At 37.7% G+C, this 24844-nt stretch overlaps 1 protein-coding gene across 2 annotated transcripts in view; it reads left to right on the plus strand.

Annotated features, from left to right (window-relative positions):
• NFX1 (nuclear transcription factor, X-box binding 1) overlaps window positions 1-24844 on the plus strand; it is a 46859-nt gene that overhangs the window by 1051 nt on the left and 20964 nt on the right. For both annotated transcript variants that reach the window (XM_042461779.1, XM_042461778.1), the window contains exons 2-14: window positions 1139-2134; window positions 3570-3731; window positions 4200-4277; window positions 8867-8972; window positions 9955-10026; window positions 15441-15580; window positions 16631-16712; window positions 16803-17020; window positions 18021-18118; window positions 18996-19026; window positions 20342-20424; window positions 21674-21782; window positions 23559-23678. In XM_042461779.1, coding sequence (XP_042317713.1) covers window positions 1139-2134; window positions 3570-3731; window positions 4200-4277; window positions 8867-8972; window positions 9955-10026; window positions 15441-15580; window positions 16631-16712; window positions 16803-17020; window positions 18021-18118; window positions 18996-19026; window positions 20342-20424; window positions 21674-21782; window positions 23559-23678 — 2295 coding nt within the window. The remainder of the gene's footprint in view (window positions 1-1138; window positions 2135-3569; window positions 3732-4199; window positions 4278-8866; window positions 8973-9954; window positions 10027-15440; window positions 15581-16630; window positions 16713-16802; window positions 17021-18020; window positions 18119-18995; window positions 19027-20341; window positions 20425-21673; window positions 21783-23558; window positions 23679-24844) is intronic.

The following is a 24844-nucleotide window of genomic DNA, read 5'->3' on the forward strand; positions in this document are numbered from 1 at the left end:
CCCTTCCTCCAGGTTTTTTTTTTTAATGTAAACGGAGAAGAAGCCAGATTTAACCCCCTTTAAAAATGGTCCCAATATCCTAGGACAAGGTGACTAGGCGTCCTCCTTTTCCAGGACCCCATCTTATGTGCCAATCTTCTGTCTAGGAGGGATTCCCAAATGTCCTCCATTTTGAGTAGGACTAAAGGGAACCAGAGGCCCTCCTCCTTTGGCAGGACATGTCCTCCATTTCAGCCTTCTGCCCAAGAGGAATTCCCAAATGTCCTCCATTTGGAGCAGGAGGAATTTATATTTCAGTTTGTATTTTTAGCTTGTATTTGAGTGTCTAGAGGTTTTTGGTTTGGTTGTGCCCTCCATTTAGTCCTCCTTTGGCCACATTGTCCTGGGATACCCTAAAACAACTGGTCCTTATCCATACTAGGCAATGCAGTAAGGAGACACCGCATTTATCTCCCAGGTTTCAGTCCTTCTGTCAGAGGTGGCATTGTGCAGAAAGCTCCTGGGAGAGACCTTAAAACATCATCTCTTGTCTCTTATTTTTTCAGCAGTGATAAAATCACTTCAGATAGGCGGCCTTTTAAAAAAAAAAGGATTCATCTCTTTTAAAGTGTCGTTTTAAATGCAGAACCTTGTTTTCCGGGTAGAGTACGTGTGAGAACTGTTAATTTGTTTGTTACGGGAAAAACAATTACCTAATTAAGATATGAACAGCAAGATATGTATTAAGTGTATGGCAGTGGGATCCTGCCTAATGAACAAATTAAACAATACATGCTATTCAAGAGTTATTTGTATAAAGTATGACTGATATGCTTAGGAAATATACTTCTAATTGTGTGTTGACATGCTATCCTGCAGGGGGGACATAGCACCTTAGTGTTTGCAGTCTTTGAATATACGGTAATGCTGTGTTTTACTTTATACCAGCTGGCTGTGGTAATGCTCATACTGTGCTTTTAATCTTTTTTCCAAGGAGATCAGTCAACATAATTGTGTCTTGCACTAAAAATCATGCCAGCTTGTTGCTGTGCACTGTCTCCTGACAGTTTTTCCTCCAAAACCTAGAATCACATACCAAATACTGTTTTGACATTACTGGCCCCAACTGTTCTGTCTGTATTTTTCTCTTTTTTCCTAGGGGTGTTAAATCCAGATGCAACTGACTTCATTCCAAGGGAAAGGAAAACTTTTGGTCTCAATTGGAGCAGACAGTCTACCTTGGAACTGGACCAGGATTCAAGCAGAAACATACGGCCTCCTATTCAACCTAGGCACAGTAAATATGAAACTCCTTCTGCGGATCGTCGGAGTTTTTACAGTCCAGAGAACCAGCGTAGAGGTCAGTCAGATTCTCCACTGTTCAGCAGTATGGGTAAAACTAAGGGCCGCAGTCTACATAGTCAGCGGTGGCAGAGGTCAAGGAATGAGAGAACACATGGCAAAAATCAGGTAAAGCATGCAGCTGCAGGGATGTCAGAAGAACCTGTGGGTTCAGATGCCAGATTGGTTCCAGGGCGGAGGATGAATCCTCGAGACTACAGTGACAACTCTTCAGATAGCGAGAAAGAAAGTGCTAATGCAGATAGCAGAGGAGCAAAGCCAAAGAAGACATATTTGACGCATTCACGTGGAAGAGGGTTGAAAGAAAAGGAGAAACATCCACCTGAAAGGGAGAAAAGAATACCCCCTAAATGGAAGGACAAGGCCTTTGATAACACACCAGCAGTAGATCTGATTCAGTCGGACTCTTCTGAAACATCTTTTGGAAAAGCAGTGTCTGATGGCTTTTCTGACAATAGCATTGCACGGAGAAAGTATCCTTTTGGAAACAGATATTTTAGGGACCCTGTGTGGAATAAGGAAACTGGCAAAAGGCAAGATATGTCCAGGAGTAAAAACATGAAACATGTTAAGAATGCCTCCCTTCCCCATCCTCCCAAAGAACGCAGCAGTGATAAGAGGAAAGAAACTGTGCTACGTGAAAGAGGTTCAAATTCTGTGACTGTGGCACAGACACAAACAATGTGTGAAGCATCTACATGTGATGGGAGAAAGCCTCTCCTTCACGAGGGATATAAAAATAGGCGCTGGAAAAAACAAAATGATGCACCAAAGAGCAAGGAAACTCATACAGGTAAATTTCCCAGTAGAGGTGTTCAAATTTGGGTTGAAGGCCTTAGCACCCAGAAGCGTGTTTCATATTTTTGTTTTATTATGCAGAACACAAGATGGATGGGTAGGTGGGTGGAAAAGGTAACAGTTGAGCAAACTATTTAGTTACGACATATGACTTATGACTGCAGTGTTATAATGTGCACCCATAGACAAGCAGAAACATGAGCTACTCAGTAATAAGGTTTTGTTTTTCTTATTTCTCAATTGAATATGATAAATAGTGAGCCCAGATAGTATAATGGTGATAGTCAAAATGCCCTGGGGAAAACTTTGATTCTTTGGAAGCTTATCAGGAACTCTCAGTGAAAGACAGATAATGGTTAAGAAGCTTCTTTGGATGACCAACTTTCCCACCATGACAGATCTTCTGGAAATGTCAGCCTGCTTTGAAGCATTTGTGTGTATGCCATGGAGCTGGCCTTCTCTGTGCTTTGTTGGATCATGTCCTGAATTGGCAGGCTTGCAAGATTCTATTACTACTGAGTTGCAAATTCAATTGCTTTAGAATATTTTACAACCAGAATAGTGTTCTTTAAACTGTGGATATTTGAAAACCACCAGTCATGGGACAATAAGCTGTTTGCATTAATTAAAAAACAAACAAAAAACCTTCATGGAATACAGTGCCATTCTACCAATGCCATGCTTGGGAAAGCACTGCCCTAATATTGAAATGGCAGCACCACTGCTGTGTGAAATCCCTCATCCTTGTTGTACTGCTGAGCAGACTGATGTTCTAACACTGCCTGCTCTTTGATGGCAATTTCAGTTGCACTGCATATCTGAAAGAATACCTACAGAAAATCTGGACACCTGCTGCAGTTATGAAAAAGTGTATATATTTTATATAACAGATACCCTTATAGCCAGTATTTTTGAAATATCATGTTATGTGTGAGTAGCACAGTACTGATTGCTTTCTGATAGGTAAATAGAAGTCCAGAATTGAAAAGAAACATTAGAAGGATTGGACTGTAACTACAGGCAATAGCTAGCTGAATCATGACAGGTTAGTTCTCTCTGATGCATAGTGAATGAATTCCTTAGGGCTTTGTCAGCAGGTAGTTGTATACATCCCAACTGGCCAATGTTGTAAGGATCTGTTAACGTTAAAACAACAAATAAGGATCCTGTTCCTCAGGTGGATGGAGTGAATTATTAAAGATGTCGTGATACTAAATATATATATGGGTCTGGTGATGAGGGAGATGGTTATACAAAAGATGAAACAGCATGTCTTGAAAACAGAGATGCTATACATTAATTAATAATAGTAGTGAACAGTATTAAATAGATTTGTTTGCCTTTAATGTGCACAAGACTTGCGTTTACTGATCAAACATGTTATTGTGTGAATATTTTAGGATAAATATTGAAATCTCTCTTTCTTATAGGGTCTCTGATAGAGCAGCTTACCTCAGAAAAATATGAATGTATGGTATGTTGTGAGGTGATCCGTGTGGTAGCTCCAGTGTGGAGCTGTCAGAATTGCTATCATGTATTTCATTTGAGCTGCATAAAGAAGTGGGCAAGATCTCCAGCAGCACAGACTGAAGGTTAGTATTTCCTTCTCAGTTATTGAGTTAAAAAACAGTGTTGTAATCTTACAGTATGTTATCTTCCAAATTATATAAATTGTCTTTTATGAATGTCTCAGGTAATTTTAAGCAGAACAAATGTGTTAGTATGCGTGTGCCTTCAAATCACCTGTTGACTTATATTGACCCCATGAATTTCATAGGTTTTTCTTAGGCCAGGAGTACTCAGAGATGATTTAATTCCTTCCTCTGAAATATAGCTACATTATCTGATCTCCTGTCCAAGTATTAACCAGAGCTGATCCAGCTTAGCTTTCAAGATCAGACTGGATCTGATGCCTTTAGGGTATTTAGGCCTTGTTGTTAGCTGTCAGTGTAGTATATGAAACTTTATAAACTAAGTTGTTTCAAGGATTGTGGTATTTCAGGTGATAATATATACCCTGAAATAACACATTTGTAATTTTTTAAATTTATTTTTTGCAGATGGCAACAGTGGTTGGCGATGTCCTGCTTGTCAAAACGTTTCAGCCCAAGTTCCTAATATTTATACCTGTTTTTGTGGTGAGTGCCTTTCACATGTAGAATAATCTGCTATTACCTGATGAACTTGTAACATGTTTTGACAATCTTGATCCTTTTGGTATATGCTAGTTTAAGAAAATTGCATTTTTCCTGCGTAGCTTTATGAGCCTTCCTTTGCATTTGTAAATGAGTAGTTGTAAAGTCTGTACTTTTTGTTTATCAGGACTCATCACTATTTGCTCCATTTATTTGTTCCTGTCTTCTTATTTTCACCTTAATTTTAGTTTGAGCAAATGTCAGCTTCATGGTTTTACAAGAAAATACTCTTTCACATGACATCTTTAAAATAATAATTGAAATTGTGTTGGATGTTTCTGAAAACAGACCTGTTCATTTTAGGCATTTAGACTTGGAAAACATTAAACCGATTTACAAAAGAAATTTTTAATGTTCCCTCCTTGCTTTTGCAGCCTAGGAAATTTCACACCTTCTTTAAAAACACAGTCTGTACAGCCCATAGGTAGACATTCCAAAAATGTTGAAGCCATGGGGTAAATGTTTTCCCCGTTCGAGGGAGAGGGGAATGGAAATTTTGTGGAAACATGAAATTTATATTTTCATATGAAATCCACTTTTATTTTAGCATTGTATAATTCATATCCTAGCATATAAAATTATACTGTTCAGAATATTTATGACATTTGGAAACACATACTGTATTATCTGTTCTTGTACCCTGAGAAGCAGGAAAAAAGTGACAACTGAAAACACAAAAATGGTAATACATTATTTGTGTTATTTGGATATTTGGACAGTCTCAACGCAGTCTAAAGGACCAGGCTAGCAAGTTTTTAAACTCAGTATTAGGTTTAACGAAACAGTGAAAGTATTGAACTCTTTATATAAATAACGAAGGCTCCCATATGCTCATCTTACAAAGGCTACAGTACTGTATCTACTAAGTGCAGAAAAGCATCTTGGGTAGAGTAGTTGTCTACAGCATGCACAGGAATTATTGTTTCCTATCTTGCAAAACATACTGTGCAGCTCCTGGCATTTTGAATGAGTAAAACTTGGTCATAAAATCATTCCACGTATGCTAACAGAGAAATGTATTTTAATTTTTTTCTATGTTCCCCACAGTTCCACCAGAAAAACAGAAAATTTATCATTCAGGGGAAAAGGAAGATAATTTTCCCCTCCCATATTTTTCCCAGACCTTCACACTTCTTGGGTCTGTAATTGCTTCAAATTGTATGGCTCTCTGACTAATTAGTGAATATTGTGGCATACAGCACCCCGTCTGTATCCCATCCCACATTAATTAGGAAGATCTCCCAATTCTTCCTGTACAAGCTTGGTTTCCTTAACTTAACAAGCCAATACATAATATTTTTATTAATATGGCTGATCTTCTTGTTTGTTTTACTGTTTACTGTTTTCAGCTAAAACCACATGAGCAGTGGAATGCATACAGTGGCTGTCTTGGTAATAATAATAACAAAGATGATGCAAACATGTAACCCAACTGTATATTTGTGGACATGTGCACACAGAGGCATTTCCTATAGACAGACATTCATTATTTATTAGGTTGTCTTGATATAGATTTTGATGAAATGTGCCTACGTTATGTGACATGGATCTGCCATCACATCTACTGCTGTACAGTTTGCTATCACTATGGAAACAGCTACATCTTCGGAAGCAAATGTAGATTGAATGACATATGTTCCAAAGTTATAATAGGATACTAATCATTATCAATGTAGCTGGCTGTATCTGGTTATTTAATAGCTGAGGTGTGTTGAGGTATTCAGTGGTAGGTGAGGTAAGGGGGGAGAAGAGGTAGGCTAAACATATTATAATCACAGAAAGTGGAACTGTATCTTAAAATTGAAGTATATATAGGCTGCATCTGCACTGCAGAAATAATCCAGTTTGACACCACTGTAACTGCCCTGGTTCCTGTGGAATTCTGGGAACTGTAATTTGTTGTAGCACAAGAACTCTTTAACAGAGAAGGCCAGATGTCTCACAAAACTACCATTCCCAGAATTCCATAGCATTGAGTCAGTGCAGTTAAAGTGGTATCAAACTGGATGATTTCTGCACAGTCAAAGTAAATGTGGACTGGAAAAAGAGAAAAGGGTGGTGTAGATTATTAGTGCTAGAAGCAAAGAGTGTAATTAGTGTATATGACAATCTTGAATGAAATTCAGCAGTCCTGGGGGGGAAAATTAGATTTTGGATTTTGGTAGCAAGAGGAATGAGAAGACATCATGGTTTTTATTGATAATAAAGTTAGGGGCAAAACAGACAGCCCCGAAGGTGTGGCATGATAGATCCCTGAGAGACCCAGATTGGGGCCTCAGCAATCACACCGCATCCCCAATCTGGCCAGCTTCTGCCCAAACAGGAAAAAATCCCCTCCTATTTGGGAAGGAAAAAAGTCACCCATTCGTCTCTAGAGCCAGCTTTTTGCCAGCTGTGGGGCGAGTGGTGTCTGAACGCCATGCCCTCAAGTTGCCCAGAAACTGGCCAGTGTGTAATCGCTGGTGTGGCTTCCAAGCAACTTGGGGGATGCCTCATTCATTCACACTCTATTTGTCCCTTGCGCCTAAGGAAGGGACGCGAGTCTGAAGTCCGCGAGAACGGAGGGAAGAATGTATTCCATTTCACTGTTTCCCTCAGAATTAGATTGGGACAAATGGATTGTTATCAGATAACATAGCAACTAAGTATGGAATATGACCACCATAGCTTTTAACACCCTTTCTCCTTAATTTCTAAATCAACAACATTGTATAAGAACTGTGTAGCATGGAATATTTTCCACTTTCATTCTTAGATGTAAAGCTTACAGATATTTTATATGCTGGTGATAATAATGTTGGCTTCAGTAAATTAAGCTTTCTGTAAAGAAGTATTCAACTATTAAACATGCTAAATGAAAGTGAAATCATAACAAATGAAAGTGTTGGTTTTTGGAAAGAAGAGGACAATTCATATGTGGAAACTGGATAGTAAATTCATTGAACAACAGCGTCAACTTATTTAGTACTTGGTGCTCAACTTTCATGGAGGTCACACCTGGATGCAGTTAAGCTGAATTCTTCACATTCCATGCAGTCTCTAAATGTGTTTTTCCCCTTGAATTTCAAGTGGGAAGCCTGGTTCTGTCAGTATTTGAGATATTTTCAAAGAAAATATCTGCACCAATTGTTGTGCAGTGCAAACATGTGGGGGTATTCAAATACCTGTTCACTGCAGAAATCTGTCAGCTTTCCCCTTCATGGCATATCTGCATTTGTCTGAGGGCTGAATCAGAGTTGTTTTCCATAGAAACCTGAACTCTTGTTATCCTTGCCTTATATTAGGTGAAGCTGGCTTGTATACCTAATTCCTGATGGCCTTTTGTCCTATATGTGTGTGTGTGTGTGTGTGCGCACGCGCGCACATGCACGCACACACATGCACACACTTAAGAACAACTGCAGCCCTCACCACAAAATTCCTGGGTAAATTCTGTTGGAATTATCCATGCATACACAAGGACCTCATGCTGAAATTCTGTTGACTTCCCTACCACCAGATTTGCCTGGTTATGGTTCATAACTTGTACAATGGGCCATTGTTATACACTGGGGTTTGGTTCCAAGAGCACCTGTGGATAACAAAATCCGTGGATGCTCAAGTCCCATTAAATATAATGACATAGCAAAATGGTGTCCCTTATAAAAAAATGGAAAATCAAGGTTTGATATTTGAAATTTATACTTTTTTTTGAACATTTTCAAACTGTGGACGCTTGAATCATTGTATAAAAATCCATGTATAAGAAAGGACGACTGTATATGGATATCATATAAAATGAAATATTTCTCTCCTTGACTACAGATCCCACTGTTTCAAACAGGATGGGTTCTCTCTTTTAACAGTTGATTCCCTCTGGTGGTCTAGAACAATATTTTATTTAAACTAGAACAATATTTTGTATTTCCTTCTGTAGCCTCCTTAAGGAAATGATGAATAATTTTATTGGTCCATTGTTTTTGTTTGTTTTGTTTTGTTTTGTTTTGGATAGGAAGATTAATATTTTATTTCATAGATCTTACATCTCTGAGTCTGGTGAAATTAAGTGTATATGGCGTTATTTATTAAGCTGCCTACTGGGAAAAACTTAAGGCGAAATTTCTTACCCATATCCAGTGTTCTTTTTCAGACAACCCTCCTTGGATCAGAGATGTAAATCAGTAGGAGGCAGTGGTATTTTTTTTACAGGTTGCAAAATTTGTTCTGATTGATAGAAAATCTGTAATTATTTTATGAATTTTGTATTTTATATACTGTATTATGACAACCTGTGGTTATAATTATAAAGTCACTGTCACCGTTATTCAAGGGTGTTAACTAGACGTTTGATTATGTTGCATACCAACTTCATGAGATCTGTTTCAATCTTTTGTAGTCTGTGAAAGAATTCATTTAAAATTTGTTTAATTAAGAGGAACAAAAACATTTGAATACCTGTAGTTGCATATTAAATACAACTGTGTCTTTGTTTTTTTGTTTTTTCTTTCTGGATGAGAAATATAAATATTTTATGTATTGGATTCCTTCACTAGGTAGGGTAAAAAACCCTGAATGGAATAGAAATGAAATTCCACATAGTTGTGGAGAGCTGTGTAGAAAGAAAAGGTCAGCTCAAGATTGTCCACACTTGTGTAATATGTAAGTATATTTTTTAAAATTGCAATGAAGTACTGTAGTGAACTGAACCATTGGAAAATAAGTAGATTAGATTCAATTGTTACAGTTTAGGATTTTTATAACATTAATCATTGGCCCACGTGTCTATAGATCGATTTGAATTTTCTCATGAGAGACTCTAACCAAGCCTTTTTGGATTGGTGCAGTTGTTGATAGTACAGATCCCTTTTCACAGCGGGGAGGAAAGTAGAAGCCGAACTACAGGCTGGATATTCTCCCCTTCCATCATCCTGTCCCTGTTCTGGTTCAAAATCCTTCCACTCTTTTCTTCTGAGCTTTCACTGGTGGGAAAATATTAGATAGCACTTAAGTTAACTGCACTTAAGAGGGCTGGAAGGCCAAGGATGATTTGTGCTGTAAAATAAAACACAAAGCAGTACCTGCTCCCAATCTTTTATGCATATGAGAGAACAAGAGAGATTGTATCTATATCAGTGTTCTCTGTTGTGTGAAGCATGACAAGCTAGGTAGGAGGAATGCAAATATGTGATACAGCATATGGCATTTTAAAAATTTCAGTTTTCATTTGGGAGAGAAAGGCTATGACGGTGGCACACTGGGAAAAATGCATATTGTGTGGGAAAGCTCAAGATGAAATGGGCAAATTGTCCAGTAGTCTGAACAAATGCAGATTTGCCTGGTTATGCTTTGTAAATTGTACATACAGGGTTGAGATTTTTATTTCTTCACTCCATTGTGTATAAAGTTTTTAAAATCTGGTAAACTCTTAGCATTGGAGTGTGTATGTTCTGTTATATCTATTAAAATAGTAATAGTAATAATAGTGTGTGACAATAACTGCTAGATTTTTGTGTAGGACTGAAATGTATTTAATTGCTTATTTAATTTGTACCCAGCCTTTCTCCCAATATGGGATCCAAGACAGTACACAGGAATGAAAAATATTTCAAACTTTAAATTTAATTGCATACTATTTTTAAAGTCTCTGTCATCCAGGACCTTGCCCATCATGCCCTGCTTTTATGACCAAAAAATGTGAATGTGGACGTACAAGGTAAGATTATTTCTAGGTTATTTTTCACTAACTAATTATACAGAAGTGTTTTTGTAATTTTATAAATTGTTTTGTGCTGAAGAAAAATTAAAATGCTACCTTAACATATTCATGATCCATATTCTGTATAAATTGGCTAGTACTTTCCAGTCATCTCAGTCTCGTGGACCACATGCTACTTACAGATATGCCTGTGTAGTTTTGTACAGTGCTCTCATTTGGATTGCAGCCAGTGCTTTTAGACACAACCGATTTGTTACAAAATTGGAAACAGTAGAAGGGTGCAATTAGGGACTACCTGAGAAGGAATGTATGGGGAAATGTACATATTTAATTAATCCTTAATATTGTACTTACTACATTTTTCTGCATGTTTCTACTGTGTACCATGAATAAATCACTCCTAGGCTTTATAGCTAAAACTGTGTCAGAAATAGATGCCATCTTCTCTATGATAATTGCCTAGCAATTGCATGCTGCCTTTATGATGTATACCACAAATTACTAATTGTGCCCTGCTCTGTGAGATTCCCATCAAGTGAGAATTTCTAGGCCATTCACAATTTGCAGGTACTTTTGGTTCGACTGACAAAACATAGCATGATTCGTGGGATGACCTATAAACTTTCTCTTTGCAAGCTGCAGCTCATGTGGAAAATGAAGATGCAAAAAAACCCACCTTCTTTTTTACTCATAGTTCTTAGTGTTTTATCTTAGGGGGTGTCTGGAATGAACATTTGTCCTTTCATTAAAACTAGCATATAGAAAGGTAAATATTATAAGGCTCAGATTTTCAGCTTTTTGTTGCTTTGTGTATGTGATAGTACAATTATAGTGCAGAGTTCTAGATTAGACTAATTGTGCTTTTAAAATTGCATTATTCCATCTCTCATTTTTTGTTTTTTCCCTTATTAAGCTAGTGTTAATTGTACAGCCCTTGTTCATTATAGAATGCAAGTTGTGTATCTCATATCTGGAATTGAAGAATCTGAAATACTCCAAAATTGTCCACATGGATGGCTGAGATAGTGACACCCTTGCTTTCTGATAGTTCAGTGTACACAAACTTTGTTTCATGCAAACAATTTTTTTTTAAATTGTATAAAATTACTTACATGCTATGTGTATAATAAATGAATATCGTGTTTCAACTTGGGTCACATCTGCAAGATATCTCATTATGTATATTCAAATACTCCAAAATCGAAGAAATCTGAAACACTTCGGGTCCCAAGCATTTCAGATAAGGGATACTCAATCTGTTTATATGCAGAAATTCCTTTCAGTTTTACAACTGCTTCCCTGGCTATATTCTTGTCTGAATATGTAAAAAATAGATATGTAGAATTTTTGATGAGTTCTAAATCATAAAAAATAAAAACTATGAATGCCATAAAATGGGAGCAACATATGTTGAATCAATATGCTTCTCGTACTGTAACTCAGATTGTGGTTTAGGAAGAATATGTTTCATGTTGCTAATGCTTAATCCATGTAGGGAGGATTAATGGGAAAGGAGCAGAATTCATATCCTGTCCACATACATCTTCATATCAGTGGGGGACCTTCAGTTTATACTAAAGTATTGTGTATTGGAAATGGAGATCTCCTTCTATCAATGGAAACTCTTTGGTTCCATTTGAGGGATTGTGGTGTCAGGATTGGAGCAGCACTATTAGTCAATTTCCCCACTCACTTAAGTAGATTTTTGGAAGGTACAACTGGCTGCAGGAATAAGGGGGCACTGGTGGAATTGCCATTGCCTCTAACACTGACAGGGGTGAAGTCTAGATCCAAACGGTATAAATTTATGCCAGCATTAATACTGTTGTACAGCCAATTATTTCAATTGGTGGTATGGCCATACACTCCCATTGTGCAACGGTCAAGCTGACCCGCCATCCACAACAGTAAGGCCTGTATTTAGATAACCCACAATGATCTACATTGACATCACAAGGCTCATACAGCCTTGAACACAATACCACCCTTGAGTAACCTGTGAGAAAGTGCAACTATTTGCATAATATTTATGCCAATGTAAAGCTACAAGAGTATTTGATCTACTGTGTTCAAATAAAAAAATACTAAGTGGTTCTGTTATACAAGAGTTTTTTTACTAGCCCCAAAGCAGTCTTATATAAAAAAGATTTATTCAGGAAGAAAGAATAGAATAAAATGAATTAAAGAGTTTTAGAAATTAATATCAGAATACTTATTAAATATGAAATAACTGATACAGCTTTTACTTACTGTTATGCAACTGTTAGAACTCAGGGCATGGTAGCTAGTACTGAAAAGTCTCACTGTTATTGTCCTTCTTGGCAGTAGGTTTTTACTGTTGTTTAGAGGACAACACACATTTATGAGAGAAGATATCATTGTTAAATTCAAAGTATCAGCTAGCCTAAGATGCTTAAAAATATCTTTCAGATATTCATACAATATGTTGATGTTGTTAACTGCCTTGAGTCGACTTCGACTCATGGTGACTCTGTGGATGAAACATCTCCAAGAACCCGTGTTCTCAACTGCTCTGCTCAGGTCCTACAGGCTCAATAGGAATAGCAAGTACATTTCTATACCCCTTATCAGTGACTAGCACTCCCTAAGTGGTTTACAATGTGTAAGCCAATTGCCCCCAACAAGCTGGCTATTCATTTTACTGAGGATGGAAGGCTGAGAGGACCTTGGAACCCTGCATGATTAAACTCACAGCCTTGTGGCTGCAATACCAGCATTTAACCACTGTGCCACCAAGGCTCAGGCTTGTTACCTCTTTAATTTAGTCTTAATCATCCAGCATGTGGCCTTCCTCTCTTTCTAGTGTCCTCTACATTTTCCAGCATTATTTGACTTATGCCTTTTCCTCATGTGCCTAAAGTACAACAGACTCAACTTAGTCATCTTGGCTTCCAGGGAGAGTTTGGGTTTAATCTGTTCTAGAACCCATTTGTTTGTCTTCTTGGCCATCCACAGTATCTTCAGCACTATCAGCTTTCTTCACTGTCCAGCTATCACTTCCATATACAGTATATGATGATGGGAAATATGATGGCTTGTCCAGCCTTTCATAGCTGCCCTTCCCAATCCTAGTCTTCTTCTAATTTCTTGACCATTTTGATCAATACTTGATCCAAGGAATGGGAACTCTGACTATTTCAGTTTTGTCGTTATTGAGGATGGATTCTAAAATAGGAATAATACAATACCTGGTGAGACAAAAAATGACTAGGAAATAAATCCCAACAGAAAACGGGCAAATCATTTTGCAAAATGTTATGTCACAAATTTATGCAGTAATGTGATCCCAGAAGGGTCTAGAAGAGGAAGAGTTCACAAGTTGTTCTTTGTGGTCTATATGACTGACAGATACTTGCATGGAGTCATTTTCAGAACATTCAAGAGCTGAACAGCTTTTGCCACTCCTCTACACACTCAACATGCATTTCTAAATATTCCTCAATGAGTTTTCCTCAGTTCCTTTTCATTTCTCATGCAACCAGCATCATGAGGAGCACTGTTCACCTGTTGACAGTCTTACAGTCTCAAACTACTGAGCAGTTTTTTATTTGTCTTTTTCCATATATCTTGTGAGTTTAATCTTGCTCATTAGTTGGACTCTTCATTTCAGTTCCTTACTACTTTCTTAGTGGTTGGACTTCCTGTATTTCATTGTGGCCAGCTGTTCAGAACTTGTTCCGCTTCAGAGAAAATGTTTAAAAATTGTGTCCTCAATTGAAAAGTGACGATTGCATCAACTGATGGATAGTCTAAATCAGTGGTACTCTAAACTTTTTACCCATGGGACCCCCTTCTCATCTACATGGAGATGTCACGCACACCCCTTGACATAGTATATGAATACAGATGTTTTACTTATTTAATGTGTATACAGTGCACCCACGTCATATGCAGGCACACTTTACGCAGCTTTCAGCATACGCTGAAAGCCGCGCTGGGAAAAGGGAATAATGAGTTGCGCACCCATGGTGCACACACGCTGCCGCACCTCCCCATGCACAAACCCCATTCATTTAAATAGGGCTTGAGCATAGGCAGAATTCGCTTTATGCAGGGAAGTCTGGAATGGATCCCCACATAAAGAAAGGGCGCACTGTATTTTCATTCGCATATTCATATACATTTTAACATTTTATAAGGAAATAACATTGTACAAATTAAAACAGTTTTATTTCAGTAAATTCAAAATTTAACTGAATACGTACGTAAATTTTACACATTAAAAAGGAGGAGGAGGAGGGATTAGGGCCTCCAAGTCTTGCGCCCCCCCTTGACCAGCTCTTGGATCACCACCCATGGGGGGGCTGCCCCACAGTTTGACATCACTATTCTAAATGATTCCCCCCCTTAGGCAAGGGTGCCTGTTGAAATCCTAGTCTATTTACCTGGATTCACTGTGGAAAAATAGATTCATATTATCTGCTTATCTGGGAGACTTCTCTAAAGGTAGCAAATCAAGTGGCCCTTATCTGTCCCTTAGACTCAGCCTCAGTTTGTAAATTGACATCAAATTACTGTTCTTATCAACAACTCCTCTAAATGTTGCATCCCCATCAGTCTTCTTTGGCACTGTTACCAAGCTCTTCTATGTTTCTGAAGGTGGCCCGGTCCTTTCTGCTCATGAGATTTTGTTATAAACTGTCCAGGCATTCATTGTCTTTCTTTTGATAACTCAGCATTCAATACTGGTGCTTACTTAGTGAGCTGCAGTATCTGCGGTCTCAACAGCTACACTTACTAAAGTCCTCCTTTCTTGTTGCCAGTGGTCTAGTGCTGGATGGAGTGTTTCCATATAGACCTGTCACAATGCTCCTTGGATAAAAGTCTGTGTGTGTTACCCCTGATCATATAAATATATTGCACATATTTAGACTTATTTAAAAGTGACAAATGAACTACAATGGGTTTTATTCAAATGGATAATAGTGTTAACAGATGAATATTTGTCATCGAACATATTAAACTCAAATTAATTGTAACAGTGAGGTGGATGGGTATTTTTCCAAACAAAATAGCTCCCACTTTAAACTTGTATTGTAGTACAAACCTGTTGTGTGTTTCTACAGTTGTGTAATTGTAAATAATGCTTTTATATTTTCAAAAGAGCCAAGAGTATATATTTTAACACATTAATGTTGTGGAACAGCATTTTTTTCTGTTTCACTTCCATTTGAACTATTATGAAATTATACTGCCTTTAATTTAATGTAACTCAACAGAGTGTATATCAAAGCCTGAAGGGAGTTCCTAGTCTGCTAAAATTAACATCCCTTTTCCTAAATACATCTAGGAACATTCAGAGTGAATGTGGGTGATAAACTAAAGTATAAACGCAGATTTCTCATCTGATCAGCTATTCCTGATAACTGATTTTTTTCCTTCTTATACAGCCATTCTGTTCGCTGTGGGCATTCTGCTGCAATTCAGTGTACTAATATATGCAGGAATGTTTTGAATTGTAGTAAACATAACTGTACCCAGATATGCCATTCAGGAAAATGCCAGCCATGTGAATTGACTGTCAAACAAGGTAAGAAATGAATACAAGCTTTTCTAATTTTTTTTACAAATATTATTTGTGGGGAAGTAAATCACTGACAAAAATACTATACTTTTAAAAAAAAAATTATTATAAAATTTATATACTACTCATATCAGAACAGTGCAAAATAAATTTATGCAGTAAATGAATACAAAAATAATGATAAAATAATTTTGTAATTTACTTATAAAGATTATAGTAAAAATAAAATAATGTAACTGTATCCAATTTATCAGTCAGGACACGTTTGTCCAAAAAGAAAGCGATTGAACAAATATTTTGCTGCTGTATTAAACAAATATATTAACATTTATAGGAATACAGTAACTGATTTAATAGAACCATGCCTCTTTTCCTTGTTTGGTATGAGGAAGCAGGAAAGCTAATGAAGTGGTATAAATAATAATAATAATAATAATAATAATAATAATAAATCAACAGCACCAGGGCCAAAGTGATTTCTTATTCATGGCAGGAGTGGGAATCCATTCTCTCTCTATTACACCAAAGAAGACTCTAACATGCTGGATTGTATTACAAATCTCCTAGTGCCTATTAATGCAGATAATGGCAGAGGTTATGATAGGAAGCTGGTGTTTGTCAACATGCATATCTTCTCTTTGTCATTCCCCTCCTCCTTTCTGATTAAAGCACTCTACATTTGAACTGAATTTCTATGATATCAGACATCACATTTAGGACATATCCAGATCCAGGATAGGTACCCATTTAGGGTATCTAGAGCGAATGGGTACACCTAAATAGGTACATCAAAAATAGATTTTTTTTAAAAAAACCTTGCTATACCTGGTGGGCCCAAAGCAAAACCATAGATAAGCAGCAGTAGTTAGAATGTAGTGGATTTCTTTTGCATATTTAAAGTACAGTAGATGTATGCACACACATAAATTAGCTAAAATTCCTTGGGTTAGTTAATTTCCCTTTTCATTCATATTAATCCTCTTAATGCATGTTTGTTATAACTCTTTCTCTTTTTCACATACACACAGAGACACCCTCTTTTTGTTTTCTGTATAGTTTGTTACTGTGGGAGTACTTCTCGAGAAGTGCTGTGTGGGGCTAGTGATGAACATTTCTCCTGTCTGAGAACTTGTGGCAAGTAAGTGAATAGTTAAATGTGACACTAATTTTATCAGCATTGCTGAATGGATGTAAACTTACAGAGGACAAATTACTTTTATAATTTCAGAAAATTATCCTGTGGAATGCATACCTGTGCACAAGTATGCCACCCCCAGTCATGTCAACCCTGCCCACGACTTCCACAAATAGTGCACTGTTGCCCTTGTGGACAGACGCCTCTTAGTAAATTATTAGAGCTGGGTTGTCCAGAACGTAAACTCTGCACAGATCCCATCCCATCATGTGGAAGAACATGTGGAAAACCTCTGCCTTGTAGTAGCTATGGTAATTACAATGTTGCATGTTTACTTATTTCAGTTTGTTTTGGTTTTGCATTTCCTCATTTCCAAAATGAAAGATTTAACATCTATTTTTAGTCAAAAATACATTTATTCCTCTGTTGGTAATGTATTTTGAATTTACACAGAAGGAGTTGATATTGGGAGTTGAAGACTGGAGAAAGTTATATCTAATGTTTGTACTTCTACATAGCCCATTGATCCTTCAATCATTAAAAAAAAGCAGTTTTCCCAATTGGATACATTTATATTACAAGCTAATAAATATTTTCCTTTAGTACATTGGTAGTATTGGAAAGGTGGAGACTGTGAGGTGAAACAAAGGGCTTGAAGCTGGCCATGAGAAAGCTGGATTGGGGCTGCAGCAACTGCATGCCGTGGCCCCAGTTCTCCTTTTTGCCAGTCCAGAAAGAAGTGGCAAATAGTTACTCCTTTTTGCACCAGCAAAAAGATGGCTTTTCCGCCCCACCACAGATAGAAGCCAGCTTTCAGGTGTCGAGCATGTAAACGCCATGCCGCCAGCTGCCAGAGCAACCAGAAGCTGGGTCACATGTGGGCAGCTGAGCAGCATGAAGCTTCCTGGCGGCTTCAGAGCATGTCATGACAAAACGTCGTGCTCTGAAGCATCCAGACGGCAGTGCAAAGGGGCAGTCTATTTTGCCCCATCTCTTTTCACCTGATTTAGGCCTGTAAAAGCCTTTTCCCCAAACTGAAGGGGACCAGATGGTTGAGGGTCCCTAAAAATAGGGCATCAACACATGCACCCCCCAAAGGCTTCATAGGCATGATTTTTGCTTGAAAAAATATTTGGGAAGAATTGGGACACACAGGAACCATTGGGGGAGGCACAGAAATTTCCTTGATGGGCTGTATGTTGCCCACACCTGCTCTAAACTATTAAATATACCCCTGTTTGTTTTGATCAGGAAGTGTTGCAGTATACTAAAGGTTAAGTTTAACAAAATCACTTTTTTAATTATGTACAGATGCTGTTCATACATGTGAAAACCTCTGCCATGAAGGAGAATGTGGGCAGTGTTCTCGCACATCAAAAGTTTACTGTAGATGTGCCTTAAAAACAAAGGTAATTAATGAAAATAATAATAAACAAAAGGCTGAAAGTAAAAGCGTTGGAATCCTCTTGCCCATGAAAGACAGAATCCAGATGTATGTTAAGTCCCATTAGAGTCGACCCACTCATCATGACCCTTGGTCAGAAGTGATGGGAGTTGTGGTCAGCAGCACCTCTAGACTAAAGCATGCTAAATATCTCTTTTTTAAAAAGTGTACGTTATCTTGTATTGTATCATCATGGCCCTTTATCTCTGCCTCCTGATCCTGTTTGGGATATGTTCTCCAATATAAATACATACACTTTTGCTACAATACTGCTTGAGTCAGTGTTGCATAATATTTTCTTCAGACTGACTGAATAATATTTTGAAATCTGTGTGTCAGCTACAGATCATTTGGTATTCTGCCTCACGTGTTTTGCAGATGTGATGCTAGGTAATTCTGTTAATTTGTGAGCTGGGATTGAGCCACTGAATTATCATTCTAGTTTTAAGTCATGCACCTACCCTAAACTCAGTGATCTTTTAAATATGAACTTCTAGATATTAATTGTTTTTCTGATTTTTAAAAATAATTTGATATAAATTCTTCATTCAATCCATGATGGTTCTGCATATTAACACGTTTCTCAGTTTGTGGGCTTCAGAGTATAAATTTGATTTCATCTCATCATTTAGGAAAATACACTATCTCCTGCTGAAGGTTCCTGTAGCGTTGTGTAATTTTACTTGCAAAGAAAAGGGATTCTTTGTGGCAGCTAATGCACTCACAAAAAAACCCTATGGAGTTTTGAAGCAGAATGCAATGATTAAAATATAATATTGAATACTGAATGTTATTCTGGTTCATATAAATAGCTATTATCTAATTAATTTTATTTTCTTTAGGAAGTTCCCTGTGCCTCTCTCAAAAATCAAGGTAAATTAATATAGCATTAGAATGTGAACATATAATGAAAATGAGAAAAAAGGCACATGTAATATTTCAGTTTGGTGATTGTGATTTACAAGGCTAGTTCTGTTAAGTCTGCTCAAGTTTTCAAATACTGGAGATAAAAGAGAAGAAGCCACCTTCACTTGCAGAACTTTGCCTGTCATAACCAATTTTGGGAATGCCATTGTGTCTGACAAAATGTGGATCATGGCAAGTGTTATCACACCAATGTGTACCTAAAATTGCTGTGAGAATCATTACAGCATAGTGTATTATATTGAAAATGTATTGGAAGAAATTCAGAAATTTTGATGAAAACTTAGAAATAGCATTTTTACAATAGAGACATGTACAATAAATCTTAGTATGAGATTTAGATATTCCCCAAGCTTATCTGCAATTGTTTTAAGATAAGACATGAAAGAAATATCAGAAAAGGTTATCATTTATCCATATTTGGCTCACTGTTCCACACTTGTCATTTGTTGAAAATCAACCCAAATAACATTATATGCCTTACAGTTCAAAGGTGAATGCTGAAATATGCATTTAATTTTATTTTTATTTAAACATTTTTATGCTGATTTATTTTCCAAATTATCACAAGCAGTGTATCAAGTGTTACAAACATCAGCATTAAAGGAATTGTAATGCCAAACCATTCTACCTAAATAAGTATATTATCCAAGCAATAGTATATGCTTACAGCTTCAATAGTCAAGAGATGCCTGCTGAAACAAATAAGCTTTCAGGATGTCATGAAATACTGTAATAGTATTCCATTCATGCCTTATATCTGCAGGGAGGCTATTCCAAATAATTGATATTTTTGTTTTGATGGCCCATAGTCCAAGTGCCTGTCAATTGAAACACAATTCTTGCATATATATGAAGAACCCATATATTTCCTAAGAATTACCTGCAACTGATAACTCATAAAGTCGCAGCATACGACATTATATAATTGCTGGTTGTGGTACTGTTGAAAGAGATTCATCCACTAATCTCCGTAGTTGAGCAGGAAAGTACAGTAGAATGTTAAATGTATTTGCTTTCTGGATATTATGAATACAGCCTTTATATTGGTCTTGGAATGACTAGACACTTTTGCTTATCAAAATGTGGAATCAAAGCATATGTGTGATATATTGATATATGTGAACTGTCTGATTAAAAATAATATTGTAAGCCGCCCTGAGAGCCATTAGGGCTGAAGGGCGGGATATAAATACCTAAATAAATAAATAAATAAATAATATATAAAATGCATAATAATTTAAATATCATTTCTGCTTTATAGTTGATGTTGCATTCTTATGTGATAAGCGATGCAACAAGAAGTTATCATGTGGACGACATAAGTGTAGTGAAATTTGCTGTGTGGTAAGTTCATGGATGTGATATAGGGTATTTTGCCAGTATTTTTAAATAGTAGGTTTTTTAAAATTATTTGAATTTTTTTATTACTAGTAATAAAAGGCTGGCTAGTAACAATGATACTGAAAATCTGTGTGAAGCAAATCATTTAGAGGGTGAAGTGAGGAGGAGGTTCATGTGAATATTATTAATTATCCAGGCTTAGTAACTACACAGAGTGTGCATGTGTGTGTGTACCTTTAAATCATTTCCGACTTATGGCGACTTTAAGGCAATATCATGGGGCTTTCTTACCAGAATTTGTTCAGCACGGATTTGCCACTACTTTCCTTTGAAGCTTAGAGGGTGTGACTTGCCCAAGATCACCCAGTAGATTTTCATGGCCAAGCAAGGATTTGTACCCTTATCTCTAAGTGTCTAAGTCAACACTCAAACCATGCTGGTTCTCCACAGAATGCACTAGAATACCCCAAGCATTTATTAGCTGAGTCCTCAAAAGCATAGAGAGCATGCAGGAACTCTTGATTGACTTCAGTAATACTACTGTTTTATATTTCAGTGTTATAAATACGGATTGCTAAAACATTTAATGAAACACATACTTGTGTATGTCATCATTTTGAGTGTGTTCAGTCAGTTGGTTGCAATGCTTTTTTCAAGACTTAGTAACAGGTTCGAGGGTCAGTAAAATGAACGTTATGAGACAAAGGTGCTCTGATTTGTGTTTTAAGTCACTTTGGGTCTCACTTTGGGAGAAAGGCAGAATATAAATCAAATCAATATATAAAAAGTGTAGTCTTTCAAAGGAAATACATTCCTTTGTAGAAGAGACTGAACATCCTCCCTTGGATGTTGCTCATTGATCCAGGGAAATCTGTTTCTACAACAAATTATCTTTGGCAACAGGGGAAGAGGCAAGTCAACAACTCAAGAAAGGGTTTGGTAGCATTCTAGTTCATGGATGTTTTTCAGTGGAGGTTTGCTTGGCATCTGCTTTATCCACAGATTTTGATATCCATGGGGGTTCCTGGAACCAAACTGTACTGTTGAGTTTTTATTGTTTATGGTGGAATAATAAATCTTTAATAAAATAAATTAAATTCTTCCAGAAATGCTTCCTTTCATTATGTAATCATTTGGTACTAGAGAAGCCAAAGCTACATTCACCATATAGTTCATAATAATGTTGGCATAATAAATTTTTATCAGAGTGGTTTTGCATAAAGCTAACAGCATTTGGGGTTTTTTTTTTCAGGATAAGGAGCACAAGTGTTCTTTGATTTGTGGACGAAAACTCAACTGTGGTATCCATAGATGCGAAGAACCATGTCACCGTGGCAACTGCCAGAAGTGTTGGCAGACCGGTAAGTATACATCAGGATTTTGTATCCATGTCAGATTTAAAATTTGTAATAATTTCTTTATGGAAAGCATATTTTTCTGATAATTAAGTACAAGTATATTAGACATAAATTTGCAAATGTTAGCTGTGAACCGGATCGGGGCTGCATCAATCTCACTCCGCACTGCCTTGGAGGACACCCAGCTGAGAAAACCCCAAAGCCTTGGGGAAGAGGGAGGGCGCAACGGAGGTATGGTTGCCATAACTGTTCACTAAACCCCGGGACAAAATGTAGGACAAAATCTAGACCAAACTGTAGGACAATTGCAGGACAAAATTCAGCCCAAAATATGGGACATTTAAGGTCCTCCATTTTTCTTAAATGTCCTACATTTTGGGCTGAGTTTTGTCCTGCAGTTGTCCTACAGTTTGGTCTAGATTTTGTCCTACATTTTGTCCTGGGTTTTAGTGGACAATTATGGCAACCCTAAACGGAGGGGACCCTTGCTTTCTCTCTCAGGGCGACTGGGAGAGAGGGGAAGGAAGTGGGCAGCCATTGCCTGTGGCTGAGGGGGCAGGGCATGCTTCCGGCGAGAAGGGAGCTTGCCATGGCGGCTTGCCAGGAGGCAGCAAATTACAGGCCCTGACAGCCCCCGCCCCCCGGCCCGCCCCCCCCCCCCCCACTGAGGGAAGCCCCTCTGCTAGGTCCCATAGTTCTCTTTTGGGGAAACAAATAACATTACGGAGGTGTCTTAGGCTGCATAATACTGCAGAAATAATCCTATTTGACACCACTTTCACTGCCATGGCTCAGTGCTATTGAATTCTGGAAATTGTAGTTTGTTGTGGTGCCAGAATTTTCTGATAGAGACTGTCTTGCAAAACTACAATTCCCAGAATTACATACCATTGAGCTAAGTCAAACCCATCTTGATAGCATATAACAACAGTGCCTTTATCAGGGTACACATTGTACATAGTACCATTAACACTATCAAATGCAGATTCCAGACTTGATTGATCTATCCTTGCCTGTACACTATCAAATGTTGTAGCTTTGCCTTTCTGACTTATTACCTAATAGCTTGACCAAAGTCTTGTCACCACAGCAACCATTTATTAGTCTTTCTACTCCTTCAAGAATCCAAAAATCTAGGCAAAGAAATCTCAGCCATTTCTTTCAACATGATACAGTGCACCCTTTTTTTATGTGGGGGATCCGTTCTGGACCCCCCCACACACACACACACATAAAAAAACTGTGTATGCTCGAGCCCCATTGAAAGTAATGGGACTTGTGCATGGCATGGCGGCGCACATGTGCCACAGGCGTGTGCCCCATTAATCTTAATGGGACGCCCCACCCCATGTGCTCCCACGTGGCTTTCAGCATATGCTGAAAGCTGCGTATAGTGCATCCGCATATGACGCAGGCGCACTGTACAATCAATCTTGCAGTTCATGAATCAAATCAAAGCTTTCTTCTCTTGCATTTCATAGATCCATAGCCCTTGTTCTGAGTACCCCACATCCCCCCAAATAGGACTTAACTAACCTATTGTTCTTGAGGCTTTGTCCTGATGTCAGTTTCAAATACCATCTAATTTTTCTAACAAAACAAAACAAAAAAAAAACCTGGCAAACATCTTTACCATTACTGTATTTATATTCCTTTAACTTTCAGCTCAGTAAGCTCAGTAACTTATAACTCAGTAATTGTTAATTTTTTTAGCAATTAATAGCCTTCTAAGTGTGGTTAGAAGGAGGAATAACTTATTCTGGATACATTTTCCTTCAGGTTTTGAGGAATTAACTTGTTACTGCGGTGAATCTGTGATTTATCCACCAATACCTTGTGGTACTCGACCACCAGAATGTAAAAAACCATGTACTAGACCTCATGAATGTGATCATCCAGGTAAGCTATACATTGAACTGTTATTTTAGAATTGCCAGGCAGATGGATCCAAATATATTGTAATGGCAGAATGCTGCAGTTTACAGTGGAACTTCTTCCTCTTCTAAAAACCTATCCTTGATTGTATGAGCTAATATACAACTCCCCCCCCCCCCCCCATAAACCTACAGGATTACATTATAGTGTTAACATTTTGTTATCTTCACAGTACATTCTTTTTGGAGAATTCTTGCTCTTATGTCTCATATTATTCTGTATCTTTTAATTTTTCTTGACCCCTGGAAGAGGATGTATGAGCAGTATCTTCATTCTGTTTCACTGACACTTGCATATACCTGAATATATCATTTCTTACTATTTGTACATTTAAGGTTTAATATAACACAGTTCTGAAAACTCATAGAAAATTAGACTGTTTGCTCAAGTAAAGTTAAAAAGAAAATGAAAAAAAAATGGAATTGATGCATTCTTGCATACCTTGCATCAGAATGGTGTACACTTGGTTTGTTTATGATACTGTGGCCTGTGAGGCACATTGAGCTGCAGTGGCAGGGCCTTTTCTCCAAGTGAAATGTTGACATCCTACATAGAGAATATTGTCCCCAATGAGGCTGAGCAAGCTCCCTGAATTGCATGTTTTAGCTAAAGACCTATTTGTTTGCATACATGTTTTCCTGGTTATTTTCTTATTTGTTAAAGTTGTTAGTTACCCTTGGTTTTTAATTAAATGTTTGATTTTAATGTATCTATTTATTGTAAACTTTTCAAAATGAAAAGCAGTATAAAACTGTTGATATTTAATAAAGAAAGCCATGTCAAATGCTATAGAATACTCAACAATGGTGCTTTCTGCACCGCCATTTGGGACGTCCTCTGGACATCCCATTTTAAAAAAGGGGCGTCTCTTCTAGACGCCCCTGGGCCTAGTACGGACTCTGTCCGTACAAGATGGCGCCGGCCCTTCTACATGGCCGGTGCCATCTTTGCGTATCGGACGCTGAGCGTCCGTACGCGTCGCGCCGCTTGTGACGTAGCGAGCGCGCCCCTGGCGCCTCGCTACGTCGCAAACGCGACGGAAAAAGAAGCTCCATTTTGGAGCTTCTTTTTCGGTCCGCGCGAGAGTCGGGCCGTGTGAAGGCTCCGGCTCCCCTGCGGACCTACTGGCG

The sequence above is a fragment of the Sceloporus undulatus genome, chromosome 4 (assembly GCF_019175285.1).
Source record: "Sceloporus undulatus isolate JIND9_A2432 ecotype Alabama chromosome 4, SceUnd_v1.1, whole genome shotgun sequence".
Classification (NCBI taxonomy): domain Eukaryota; kingdom Metazoa; phylum Chordata; class Lepidosauria; order Squamata; family Phrynosomatidae; genus Sceloporus; species Sceloporus undulatus.